The following is a 13305-nucleotide window of genomic DNA, read 5'->3' as shown; positions in this document are numbered from 1 at the left end:
GAGGTAAATAAGATAAATAATATGAAAATATATCATGTATATTACCTCATAAGCCGCGTGTACAAGAGAGGAGTGGAATATATTCTTCCTATTGTTACACCAGCAACTCTTTTTTGTCTTCTGTGGCCGGGCGAAGGAAGTGTGCACCACCTACTATTGTCCCAGTGAAACACGTGCTGGGCCAACATTTGTTCCGCGGTTGAGAACACCTCGATGACGTCACACAGGAGGAAGCACAAAACAAGATGGCGTCTGGCGGAGAATAAGTTGTTTTGGTTATTATGGTTTCTAGGTCTTAATTACAACGTACATGTGCACATGTGTGTCGTTTAACAGAGTAAACGTCCTTATTAATTGTTTGTATGCGGATACATTAGTCTGAGTGCACTTTGACGTGCTAGCCTAGCCTGCTGGTTAGCTTAGCTTGTTAGCTGCTAACAAAGAGAGGCGGAAGTGATCGACACATCAAAGCAGTGATCCAATGTAAGTGTAAAGTGTTTTTATTGTGTGAACATGTCTACATTACAAATGATGTGAGTGTTGCTGAATCAGCGACTAACTGCTGCCGTTGAAGAAATATTTGTGATTTTAGAAAAAAAAAAAAAAAAACGACAACAGAATAAGAGGAGGAACTTTGTCCAACAAAAAAGGAGAAGGAGCGACAACATCAACTACTGGACAGTGTTTTCAAGAAACATCAAGTTGTGTTACACATCCAATCATCTATCTTCTTCTGCTTATCTGAGGTCGGGTCGCGGGGCCAGCAGCCTAAGTAGGGAAGCCCAGCCTTTCCTTTCCCCAGCCACGTCATACAGCTCTTTCTAGGGGATCCCGAGGCGTTCCCAGGCCAGCCAGTTTCTAACATAATAGTGAGAGTCCAGTCCATAGTGGGGCCAGCCGGAGACCATCCCGAGCGCAGACAGGTCAGCAACGCAGAGATGTCCCCAACCGTTGCACAGGCAAGCGGTCCACCCCAGGTCCCGACTCTGGACATATATATATATATATATATATATATATATATATATATATATATATATATATATATATATATATATATATATATATATATATATATATATATATATAAAATTAAAAACAAAATAAGATAAGGCTCTGAATTGGTTTCTTAACAAAACCTTTCTACTTATAAAATGCAACATTTTAACGTATAAAGTGCAACATAAAACTGCCTCAAGTTGTAGCTCAGATTAAATAAAATGACAAAACTTTCCTTCTACATACAAAAAGTGCAACATTAAACAGTTTCAAGTCAACTCAGCCTCATATTAACTTTTCTTCCCCCTCCCCACCCTATAACCCTGATGACTTTCACTCAATTTTCATGTTTTCTGCCAGAAAAATTAGTTTAACCACCTTGTCTGCAGAAAGAGCAGACCTGCTTGCAGTTACAATGTCCCCAGCTGTGAAAAATACCCTTTCGCTGGACACGGAGGTAGCAGGTATGGCGAGGTAGTGCCTGGCTAACTTGGCAGTAAGAGGATATATGGGCTCATTGTATTTCCACCATAGAAGTGGGTCAAAATCGAGTTTTTAATGCACTATGGTCTTAAATCTGCTGCTGTAAAAACACCAACAGCATTTGTTATTGCTTTAGCCCTGCCTGAGTTGCCGAGTAGAAGCTGCTTGAATGCAGTGGGAGCTGCGTTTGTTCGTCTTTCTCTTTGTTGAAGCCATGTTATCCATTGTTGTATCGCACTGCGTAGCCGAAGTGTTCCCAAACGGGAGATCTTAACGAGGCAGGAGTGTCTTTCAGCTCTGGTTTTTACTCTTTGTAGTAGCCCGGTCATTGCTAACATGCCGTGTGTTGTGCCTCAGTGTGCATTGTTGACACAACGTGTGGTGCTCTACTTAATATGTCCGTGTGGAAACTTGTTCGATACACCACCGAACCGAACCCAAACCCCCGTACCGAAACGGTTCAATACAAATACACGTACCGTTACACCCTTAATACACACACATCTGAAGATTATAAAAAAATAAACATATTTGGTGGGCTAAACAAAATGACTCGGCGAAACAATGTTTGGTATGAGTGATATGACCTCAAATCTATATCCTAATAACAATATATGTCACGATACATCATTTGGTATATGATTGATAATAGAAGAATTTCAAAACTGTTTACAAAGGCTCTTAATTTGGCAGCTGACATATGCAGTAACATATTGTGTCTTTTCTAATTGTATTATTTTGTCGAAACAATTATTAATGTAAATAAAATAAATAAATGGGTTGTACTTGTATAGCGCTTTTCTACCTTCAAGGTACTCAAAGCGCTTTGACACTACTTCCACATTTACCCATTCACACTCACATTCACACACTGATGGAGGGAGCTGCCATGCAAGGCGCCAACCAGCACCCATCAGGAGCAAGGGTGAAGTGTCTTGCTCAGGACACAACGGACGTGACGAGGTTGGTACTAGGTGGGAATTGAACCAGGGACGCTCGGGTTGCGCACGGCCACTCTCCCCACTGCGCCACGCCGTCCCCAAATGTACTTGTTTATTTACTGTTAATATCTGGTTACTTTATTTGAGAACATAGTACTGGGAATGATGTAATAATAGGGACGGCGTGGCGCAGTGGGAGAGTGGCCGTGCGCAACTCGAGGGTCCCTGGTTCAATCCCCACCTAGTACTAACCTCGTCACGTCCATTGTGTCCTGAGCAAGACACTTCACCCTTGCTCCTGATGGGTGCTGGTTAGCACCTTGCATGGCAGCTCCCTCCATCAGTGTGTGAATGGGTAAATGTGGAAGTAGTGTCAAAGAGTACCTTGAAAGTAGAAAAGCGCGATACAAGTACAACCCATTTATAGAGGTTGTCGTCTGAAAACACACATGTCGTCTGAAAACACACATGAGCAGACACACTGGAGAAAAACCTTTTATCCGTTCAATATGTGGTAATGGTTTTACACAAAATTGGAGTTTGAAAGTGCACATGAGAATACACAGTGGTAAAAAACATTTTGTCTGTTCAACCTGTGTCAAAGGTTTTGTAGAAAGTCACAATTTGAAAATACACATGAGAACACACACTGGTAAAAAACCTTTTTCCTGTTCAACCTGTGGTAAAGGTTTTACAGAAAGTCAAAATTTGAAAAGACACATGAGAACGGACACTGGTGAAAAACCTTTTACCTGCTCAACCTGTGGTAAAGGTTTTACAGAAAGTCAAAATTTGAAAAGACACATGAGAACACACACTGGTGAAAAACCTTTTTCTTGCTCAGAATGTGGTAAAGATTTTGTACAAAGTCCCCTTTTAAAAGCACACATGAGAACACACACTGGTGAAAAACCTTTTGTCTGTTCAATCTGTGGTAAAGGTTTTACAGAAAGTCGATGGTTAAAAGTGCACATGAGAACACACACTGGTGAAAAACCGTTTTCCTGTTCAGTCTGTGGTAAAGGTTTTACACAAAGTCATCATTTAAAACTGCACGACAGAACACACACTGGTGAAAAACCTTTTTCCTGTTCAATCTGTGATAAAGGTTTTACAGAAAACTGGTGTTTGAAAGTACACAAGAGAACACACACTGGTGAAAATTCACATTCCTGTTCAATCTGTAACAGAAGCTTTTGTCAACAATCAACCCTTGAAGCACACATGAGAAGACACCCAGGAGAGAAAGTGTTGAGTTGCAGTGTGTGTGGTGAAAGATTGTCTTCTAAGTACCAGTGTAAGAAACACAAGTGTGCTGGTGAGAACAGCAGCAGCAAATGAAACTGCAGGATTTGAAATAAACTGTCCAGACTTTCATTTTGACTTTCTAACAACATCAGCACATATAACATGTGTGACATTGTTGTTTTTCCAACAATCTTTTTAAAATGCTTCCACATTTATAGATTAGATATTTTATATTAATCCTTTTTTCAGTCAAGCACATGCATTAATATGCAACATTGTGTACTTTTATTAAAAAATGGACAGAACAATTTGAGTAAAAAGCTGAGTAAACAGTACAACACACATTTTACATGCAATAAACATTTTGTGCGTATGTATACACACACACACACACACACACACACACACACACACATATATATATATATATATATATATATATATATATATATATATATATCCTGTATATTCATCATACAATTTTATATGAAATATTGTATTTGTAATTGTTAATAATCCCATAGATTATCACCTTTATATGATATACATATGTACTGGTTCACATCTGAAACATCTTCTGGACCACTTCAGGAAGCATTTTGTTATTTACTTTATACATCATTTAAACAGTTGTCTTTTATACAATTTTAAAATGTGTCTTTTTAAACCATTTGTTGGGTCTCTACAATCATTTTTATTCATTATCGTCATTACTCAGTATTATGATGATTGTGTTGTGATTGTTTTATATGTATGTCCCCAGACCTTTATGCAGTATAAAAGTGAGAGAAAATGGCAGATTTTTTTTTTTGTGAAAGGATGGTTTTGTTTTTACAAACTTACATTTGTGTATTATATATATTGTGTTTTAAACATTTGTTTTAATGTTTTTTATTTTCTTTTTTAACATCCCCAAAACAACATCAATATCAGTCAAAGTTTGGAGTGTCAGACAAAAGCCAATATTGTACATCATCCCACAGAGATTTACTTTGCATACATTCTTAAAATAAACTGTTTATTGTGTTTTCCTATCACAGATCGAACAAGTGTTGTCTTCAATTGCAAAACAACATCCAAAATATTACTTTAAGTGGTCAATTCCGTCGTTTTTTTCTCAAATTATTTATTTTGCCTTAGAAAGAATGGAAAATTTTAAGTTATGAGTTTTTTTCTTGTTCCAGGTTGTACTTAATGAAATCTTCAAATAATAAACTATTTTTATCAGTCAATAAGTGCATCAGTGACCAAATGCCTTTTTCAAACCATTGCTGTTCAAAGATGGATTTGTTTCTCATTTTAATATAAGAACAATTCCATAGTGGAGTATTGTGTGTGATGAAGTTGTGTTTGTAAATTAGTTTCCAGTACAACAACACTTGCTGGTAGGGATGGGTACTGTTCACATTTCAACTGATTCGGAACAAATTCCACTACCTCCAAATCAATACCAGTCCTCAACAGTACGACTTTTTGGTACTTTTGTGTCTGTTAATAATTTTGATTGTTTGCGATAAATTTATATTGCAACGTTTAAAAATAAGATTATTATTGATAACTGCGGTCCTTTCGTTACCCTTTGTTTTTTGTTTTTTTGTTTTCATATCATCATTTACATGTAGCTTTATTTACATTTGCAAGTCCAGTATGCTAGATGGCTGTAGTGTAAATTCATAATGTGTTTTGTTGCGCCCAAAAAAGTGTTAATACTGTAAATATTGGATTTATTATGCAACAGCTGTTTGATTCTAACATTCATCTTAGTTTTAGTTTTTATTAACTCATTTGGTGGGTGTTAACGTCATGAGAAATTGCTCATGCTAATCAGTAGCATGTCAATAGCAAAGCCAATGTATATTAGCATCAAGCTACCATAACTTTTATAGCGTTTTTTTGAGTCCATTTCTTTGTTGGCATTGACAATTGCAAAATTTATCTCAAGGTAGTTTGACTCAGACTGCTCTCAGTGCTGCTGGAGTGATCTCCAAATGCCAAACAGAGGTCAAAAGTGTTCCAAGTTGGATATTCAACAGACATTCAACATCCAGCCAGGCTGACTGTTTGAAAACTCATGCCACGTCTGTCAGTCCCTGCTGACAAGTGCTTTAGTTTAAGGGACCGTCAATAAAGTACTTGTCATTGGCTCACTAAGAACATTTCAATTGTCAATAGCTTTAGTCATGTGACCTAGAACCTCAAACCTACTTTCATATTGTTTGTTCATCACTGCTGTAGTCGGCGCATGCCTTGAATTGTCCGGTTTTAAGGGATAAACAGTAGAAAATGGATGGATGGATGTTTAGTGACAGAGTGGAAACTGTCAAACCTCAAGCCCACCAAGTGCTTGAACCCAAGGCAGTTTTGGGAGAAAAGTTTACTGGTCGGATGAGACTTTGCCTCACCTCCAATCAGGAGTGAAAAGGCTGATCTTTGTACACAAGCAGCTTTTCCAACAAGACAACAATATTAAACACACATAAAAACTGTTTTCAAAGGGTTTCAGGCAGGTTTCTGGAATGTCCGTTCCAGAGACTGGACCTTAACCCTGCTAAACATTTGAGAACATTGCTTTGAACTGGCTCTGTGTCAAGAAAGCAACACATGTCAATCAAATCTACCAGTATTTCCAAGAACGGGGTCAAATATGCAAGCAAACTGTTGCCAGAAGCATCTTGCTTCATTTTTTATTTATTGTTACGTGTTGTGAAGAAACCCTGAAGTGCTCTGTTATAAGAACATCAGACTTTCATTCTGACTTCCAGGATTCAAGTCCATAACTTTTATGGACGGAATTTCGAGGCGCAGTCAAGGCGTTGAGGGGATCGCGTTTGGTGACTGCAGGATTAGGTTCCTGCTTTTTGCAGATGATGTGGTCCTGATGGCTTCATCTGGCCAGGATCTTCAGCTCTCACTGGATCGGTTCGCAGCCGAATGTGAAGCGACTGGGATGAGAATCAGCACCTCCAAGTTCGAGTCCATGATTCTTGCCCGGAAAAGGGTGGAGTGCCATCTGCGGGTTGGGGAGGAGACCCTGCCCCAAGTGGAGGAGTTCAAGTACCTCGGAGTCTTGTTCACGAGTGAGGGAAGAGTGGATGGTGAGATCGACAGGCAGATCGTAATGTGGACGCTGTATCGATCCGTTGTGGTGAAGAAGGAACTGAGCCGAAAGGCAAAGCTCTCAATTTACCGGTCGATCTACGTTCCCATCCTCACCTATGGTCATGAGCTTTGGTTTGTGACCGAAAGGACAAGATCACGGGTACAAGCGGCACAAATGAGTTTCCTCCGCCTGGGTGGTGGGTCTCTCCCTTAGAGATAGGGTGAGAAGCTCTGTCATCCGAGGGGACCTCAAAGTAAAGCCGCGGCTCGTCCACATGGAGAGGAGCCAGATGAGGTGGTTCGGGCATCTGGTCAGGATTTAGGGCACGTCCAACCGGTAGGAGGCCACGGGGAAGACCCAGGACACGTTGGGAAGACTATGTTTCCCGGCTGGCCTGGGAACGCCTTGGGTTCCCCCGGGAAGAGCTGGACAAAGTGCCTGGGGAGAGGGAAGTCTGGGTTTCCCTGCTTAGGCTGCTGCCCCCGTGACCTGACCTCGGTTAAGTGGAAGAAGATGGGTGGATTGATGGATTAAGAAATGAAGTAAAAAATTGTACTGATATGATCCAGTTTAAGATGTTGTTCAGATTAATAGTGCTTATAAAGTACAAAGAAGAGGAAAAACTTCAACCTTATTGAAAATAAGATATTCTTCATCTCAGTATGCTAATAATGACTGAATTAATGAATTACATATTACAAAACTGTTGTATTACTCATTCACGGATGTCATTTCACTATTTTACTACAAAAAGGGTCAGTAAATGAATGTATATATTTGTAAATGCTCTGAAGTGGGAAAGGTGTAGGATTAAATAAGCTTTGCTTCTTCCTACTCCTTTTCGGACATGATGTAATGTGAAATGGTATTAAAGTGTCTGATGTATTATGTTGTAAGTATGTTCATGTTCAAAATAAACTAAAGAAAGAAATAAAAGAAAGAAAGTATTGATCGATTGACTGAGTTTATAATGCAATTTTACCAAGTGATAAAGTAACAGCACAAAGCACACATCAGTCATATTAAATGATGCATCAAGGACAATACTGTAATGACATCAAATAGATATTTTTAATTTCACCAGAGTACCTGGTTGGTTTCACATCTTGTTCAACCACTTACCAGAGGGAACAAGATACCTCTTTTTTCAAAAATCATCAAAAAAGTACAGGAAGGGTATGGTGCCATGACCCGGAGTCAAACCAGGGTTACTACAGCCACAACACAGAGTACTAACCACTATACCATCACGGCTGTAACAAAACATCCAGACTGAGAATGTGTTTGCTTCCCTGTTCATGTTCATAGACAGAATAGTCACATCTAGTTTGAATGCTAGTGACCAAGCCCCAACAATTTTTACTCTAACAAGAGGAAGGCGTGCTCAGGTAAGATTTGTTTTGTTTCACCTTTTTCCTCACCCACTTTATTCTGATTGAATGTCCCGAGTATAACAACAGATACAACTTCCAGTTATCTATTCACAATGATAACAAGACAAAAAAAATGCATGTTCCAGTTAGTAGATATTTATTTTAAATGCAAAAAAACACTCTCAAAGAAACAGCACTGAATTTTGTTTCAGTTCAATTAACAAAAAACAACGAGCTAGTCAGGAGTTGAACCTAGAATCTTCTGATCCGTAGTCAGACATGTTATCCATTGCACCACTAGCTCCGTGCCCTGTAATTTCGTACAAGTTGTATATTGTAAACATCTTAGGCCAAAGGAACACACAGTTTACATGAGGCTTACTACCAAAACAGGGCTTTACTGACTGCTTATGTTGGACTTTAAAATCTAGTGACCTTCTATTTGTTGCAGCCTGGGCCTTCACCAGGTCTACCTGTTGCAGCTAACCTCCACTAAAAAATAAAACAAAATGCTTCTGGCAATATTTTGGGGAGCATCCAAGTTAAATGCAGCTCAGAGTTGGCAACTTCGGGAGAGGAGCTTCTTTTTTGGTCAAAACCTTCTTTGTTGATGACGATGTAAAACTGGCCTATCTGTCAAAAATGAGCTCTGGGTTCAAGCACTTGGGGAGCTTGAACTTTGACAGTTCCCAGCTTGTCACTGAACATGCTGACTAATTCACTTTCACCTGAGATTGCCAATATGGATGTTATCTCAGATGTTGGACATATCAGCATTGACAAGGTCCTGGGTAGCTCAGTCGGCAGAGCATCAGACTTTTAATCTGAGGGTCCAGGGTTCAAGTCCCTGTTCAAGTGGCTGATGCTGACCTCCATACATTTCTCAAAAAATGTCCCTTTGCCCCCCTGCAGCAGTCCTTCGAATCTATATTTAATTTAAACAGTTTTCAACAATGATTGTTTTTCCTCTATTCAATTTGAAAAACTGTAATTCAACAAGTGGATGTGAGGGATGGGAGAGCGTTAGTGTGATCATCTGAAGGTTTAACCGCAATACCTTAAACTCAAATAGTTAAGACAGTGTATCTGTATGAAAAAGTTGTGGTTAATATTTTGCTGTAGGTGTGTTAGATGCACCTTCACCTCACACTGAGCTCAGCTTTATTACTCTCAGTTTCAAGTTATACAGTCCAAGACAAACCCTTAAGGCAACAAATTTGTGTTTGAAACAGCCCGATGTAAGGCTCAGTTAAAGACCAAACATTGGCTTAAGGAACGATACACCGTTAAACAAAATAACAGTTGTCCAAATTAAAAACGGAGGAAAGGTGTGTAACTACTGATACTAGGATTCTACCAGCTAGGCTGGCAGGTCAGGGAGACCATTTCAGTATTGTAAGAGCCACAGAAGGCTTACTAGTAAGAAGACTCGATTCAGAAACTCAGCAAGTTGTGCTGAAACCCGGGATCGAACCAGGGACCTTCAGATCTTCAGTCTGACGCTCTCCCAACTGAGCTATTTCAGCTACGAAACGTTTTCTTGGGTTTACATATTCAAATGTAACCAAGGTCTGCCCTATTGGTGACTTTTGAGGGGTGGAAGGAGGTCTTTCCAAGGGGTCTCAAAGTCTAGTATTGGTCAGCAGAACAGGTACTTGAATCCCGGAAGCTCAAAAAGAATGTCTTACGCTCCATGACTGAGCATTTCAGGCTCTCTAAAAAATGTACCAAAATGCTTCTGAAGAATGTTTTATTACCGATAATGTTATGATTATTGCAAACATTTGGCAGATTTTTCAGAAATGTTCAAAAGTTCTTAGCAGGCTAATAATTAATTCTTCAAGTGTAGATGAACCTTGCTTAGAAGAAAGGTAGTTTAAATGGTATAAGAACAGATACAACTACCAGTTATACATTCGCAATAATAAAGAGAAAAAAACCACATATTTCAGTTAATATATTTAAAAAAAAAAAAAAAAAGCAAAATAACTTCCCCCCAAAATTGTACCGAATACTGTTTCAGTTGAGTTAACAAACAACAGCACGCTGGCTAGGAGTTGAACCTAGAATCTTCTAGTCCGTAGTGAGACACATAATCCATTGCATCACTATCCCTACAGAAAGAAACATCTTACTGTAGGACAGGTTGTGTTTCGTAAATATCTTACGCCAAAACAACACACAGTTTACATCCTCAGGATGTAAGACATTATTTGGATTCTTATTTGAACGACGTCACACAGAAATGTAATGTATGAATGAGTGAGAATGAGGGAGGGACGTTTTGGGTTGGTGCACTAATTGTAAGTGTATCTTGTGTTGTTTATCTTGATTTATAATAATAAAAAAAAAGTAATCCTTCGAGCCGGATTTGAACCAGCGACCTAAGGATTCCAGCATGAGCAACTACAGTCCTCCGCTCTACCAACTGAGCTATCGAAGGTTAGTATCACCACATACTAACTCTGATGTTTGAGTCACTTTAGTATCAAACAATCAAAGTTTACTTACATAGCCCTAAATCACAAGTGTCTCAAAGGGCTGCACAAGCCACAACGACATCCTGGGCTCAGATCCCACATCAGGGCAAGAAAAAACTCAACCCAATGGGATGACAATGAGAAACCTTGGAGGGGACCGCAGATGTAATTAAAAATATAACAAAATGAGGCCACGTCATTGAAGAATGTTTTACTACCATGAATGTTAGGAATATTGCATTCAATTGAACTTCATTTAACCTGCCTGAAACCCTTTGAAACCATCCTGTTTGAATACCCTGTTGTGTACCTTGTTCAGCCATTTTGCTGTTAATTGGACTTTAACAAAAGTAGCTGACTATTTGTCTCAACTGACTATTAAACTTGTGTCCCCAAGGCATTTGGCTCCAACATGTGGGGAACATCCAAGATAAATCCAGCTCAGAGTTGGCAACTTCGGGAGAGTAGCTTCTTTTTTGGTCAAAACCTTCTTACTTGATGAGGGTGTAAAAGTGTCTTAATTGTCAATAATGAGGTTTATGTTCAAGCAATTGGTGAGTTGAGCTTTGACAGTTCCCAGCTTGTCACTGAACATCCTAACTAATCCACGTTCATCTGAGGTTGCCAATATGGCTGTTCTCTTAGATGTTGGGCAAATCAGGTTTGAAGAGGGACTGGGTAGCTCAGACAGCAGAGCATCACACTTTTAATCTGAGGGTCCAGGGTTCAAGTCCTTATTCAGGCAACTCCAGCTATCTTCTTTACATTTCTGCAAAGACTTCACTTAGCAGTCCTGTAACCTGTATTTAGTTTGAATAGTATCTGTCTTTTTCATTGTAAATTGTTAAAGATGTATATTTACACAGAAAAGTTCTACATGGCTGAGGGCGTAAGATTGTCGCCCGCAGGTTGGAAGGAAAATAAATAAAGCTGAGAACAGTGGAACAAGTCTCATCATTGTGCTGACCCACAACAGTTACATAAGCTTTTGGTGACGCTCCCAGCATTGGGCGCCCTTTTCCCCTTTTGCTTTTGTCACAAAGGCTGCCGGTACTTGCCATACTTGTCAATACAGCTACATATTGCTGGTCCAAACAAAACGCTGCTCTCCACCCAAAACATGTTTGTTTAGTTTTGACCCGGTTTGGGATTGAAAGTAAGATTTGCAGTATCCCCAAGAGTGAGCCACGTGTGCGATCAAGGCACGTCAGTGCTCATGTTACAGGCCTCGCACTGAGTAGCCTGGTCCTAGTGTTCACTTCAGTGCTCATGTTACAGGCCTCGCACTGAGTAGCCTGGTCCTAGTGTTCACTTCAGTGCTCATGTTACAGGCCTCGCACTGAGTAGCCTGGTCCTAGTGTTCACTTCAGTGCTCATGTTACAGGCCTCGCACTGAGTAGCCTGGTCCTAGTGTTCACTTCAGTGCTCATGTTACAGGCCTCGCACTGAGTAGCCTGGTCCTAGTGTTCACTTCAGTGCTCATGTTACAGGCCTCGCACTGAGTAGCCTGGTCCTAGTGTTCACTTCAGTGCTCATGTTACAGGCCTCGCACTGAGTAGCCTGGTCCTAGTGTTCACTTCAGTGCTCATGTTACAGGCCTCGCACTGAGTAGCCTGGTCCTAGTGTTCCCAATCATGTGTCCTGTTCTCTTTTAGAGGAATAAAAAGAAGACACAAAGTGCTTGATTGTCTTCTCATGGCAGGGTGTGGCCTGACTCTTGTATTAAACATGTCTACTGTTGCTTGAATAAACCTCTTCACTTGACATGTTTGTACTGTATCCTGACATGGCCTCCTTTTAATATTGCTGCTTTCTTTTTTCTAGATAGTCACTGTCACTAGAAATCAATTACAATTACACATTTTGTTACCTGACTATACCTAGAAAAGGTCTTAACAATCAGAGTTTCAAAGGCCTACTGAAATGAGATGTTCTTATTTAAACGGGGCTAGCAGGTCCATTCTGTGTCATACTTCATCATTTCACCATATTGCCATATTTTTGCTGAAAGGATTTAGTAGAGAACAAATATAACCTTAGAGGAAAATCTAATTTAAAACATGCACATACAACACTTGAAACCTTTAGCATATCAGTATGTGGAATTAAATTATGGAATGAATTAAGTAAAGAAATTAAACATTTTACTGATATGATCCATTTTAAGAAGATGTTTAAATTAATAGTGCTTACAAAGTACAAAGAAGAAGAATTATGACAAACACTTTCAACCTTATTGAAAATAAGATATTCTTCATCTCAGTATGTTGGTAACGACTGGATTAGTTAATTGCATGTAACAGAACCCTGGGGTTAGTGCGTCTGCCTCACAATACGAAGTTCCTGCAGTCCTGGGTTCAAATCCAGGCTCGGGTTCTTTCTGTGTGGAGTTTGCATGTTCTCCCCGTGACTGCGTGGGTTCCCTCCGGGTACTCCGGCTTCCTCCCACTTCCAAAGACATGCACCTGGGGATAGGTTGATTGGCAACACTAAATTGGCCCTAGTGTGTGAATGTGAGTGTGAATGTTGTCTGTCTATCTGTGTTGGCCCTGCGATGAGGTGGCGACTTGTCCAGGGTGTACCCCGCCTTCCGCCCGATTGTAGCTGAGATAGGCGCCAGCGCCCCCCGCGACCCCGAAAGGGAATAAGCGGTAGAAAATGGATGGATGGAGAACCCTTGT

The 13305-nt window shown here is 40.0% G+C and overlaps 1 protein-coding gene and 3 non-coding genes across 4 annotated transcripts; 2 read left to right on the top strand and 2 right to left on the bottom strand.

Moving 5' to 3' along the window:
- Positions 1–2579: 2579 nt before the first annotated feature.
- Positions 2580–3979, top strand: LOC133547407 (gastrula zinc finger protein XlCGF62.1-like). Its single transcript, XM_061893089.1, has one exon. It carries the CDS (start codon positions 2892–2894, stop codon positions 3762–3764), a length of 873 nt encoding a protein of 290 aa, XP_061749073.1. The 5' UTR covers positions 2580–2891; the 3' UTR covers positions 3765–3979.
- Positions 3980–8929: 4950 nt separating this feature from the next.
- trnak-uuu (transfer RNA lysine (anticodon UUU)) lies at positions 8930–9002 on the top strand. Its single transcript has one exon. It is a non-coding gene; the product is annotated as a tRNA-Lys (tRNA).
- A 595-nt stretch (positions 9003–9597) lies between these two features.
- On the bottom strand, positions 9598–9670 carry trnaf-gaa (transfer RNA phenylalanine (anticodon GAA)). The gene has a single exon. It is a non-coding gene; the product is annotated as a tRNA-Phe (tRNA).
- Positions 9671–10500: 830 nt separating this feature from the next.
- Positions 10501–10587, bottom strand: trnay-gua (transfer RNA tyrosine (anticodon GUA)). The gene is given in 2 exon segments: positions 10501–10536; positions 10551–10587. It is a non-coding gene; the product is annotated as a tRNA-Tyr (tRNA).
- Positions 10588–13305: the final 2718 nt, after the last annotated feature.

This window comes from Nerophis ophidion, unplaced genomic scaffold, assembly GCF_033978795.1.
Source record: "Nerophis ophidion isolate RoL-2023_Sa unplaced genomic scaffold, RoL_Noph_v1.0 HiC_scaffold_97, whole genome shotgun sequence".
Lineage (NCBI taxonomy): Eukaryota > Metazoa > Chordata > Actinopteri > Syngnathiformes > Syngnathidae > Nerophis > Nerophis ophidion.
This window is presented reverse-complemented; position numbering and strand designations above follow the sequence as displayed.

Coding starts and splice junctions, on each gene's coding strand:
- LOC133547407 (XM_061893089.1), top strand. CDS start 2,892: ATGAGCAGACACACTGGAGAAAAACCTTTTATCCGTTCAATATGTGGT.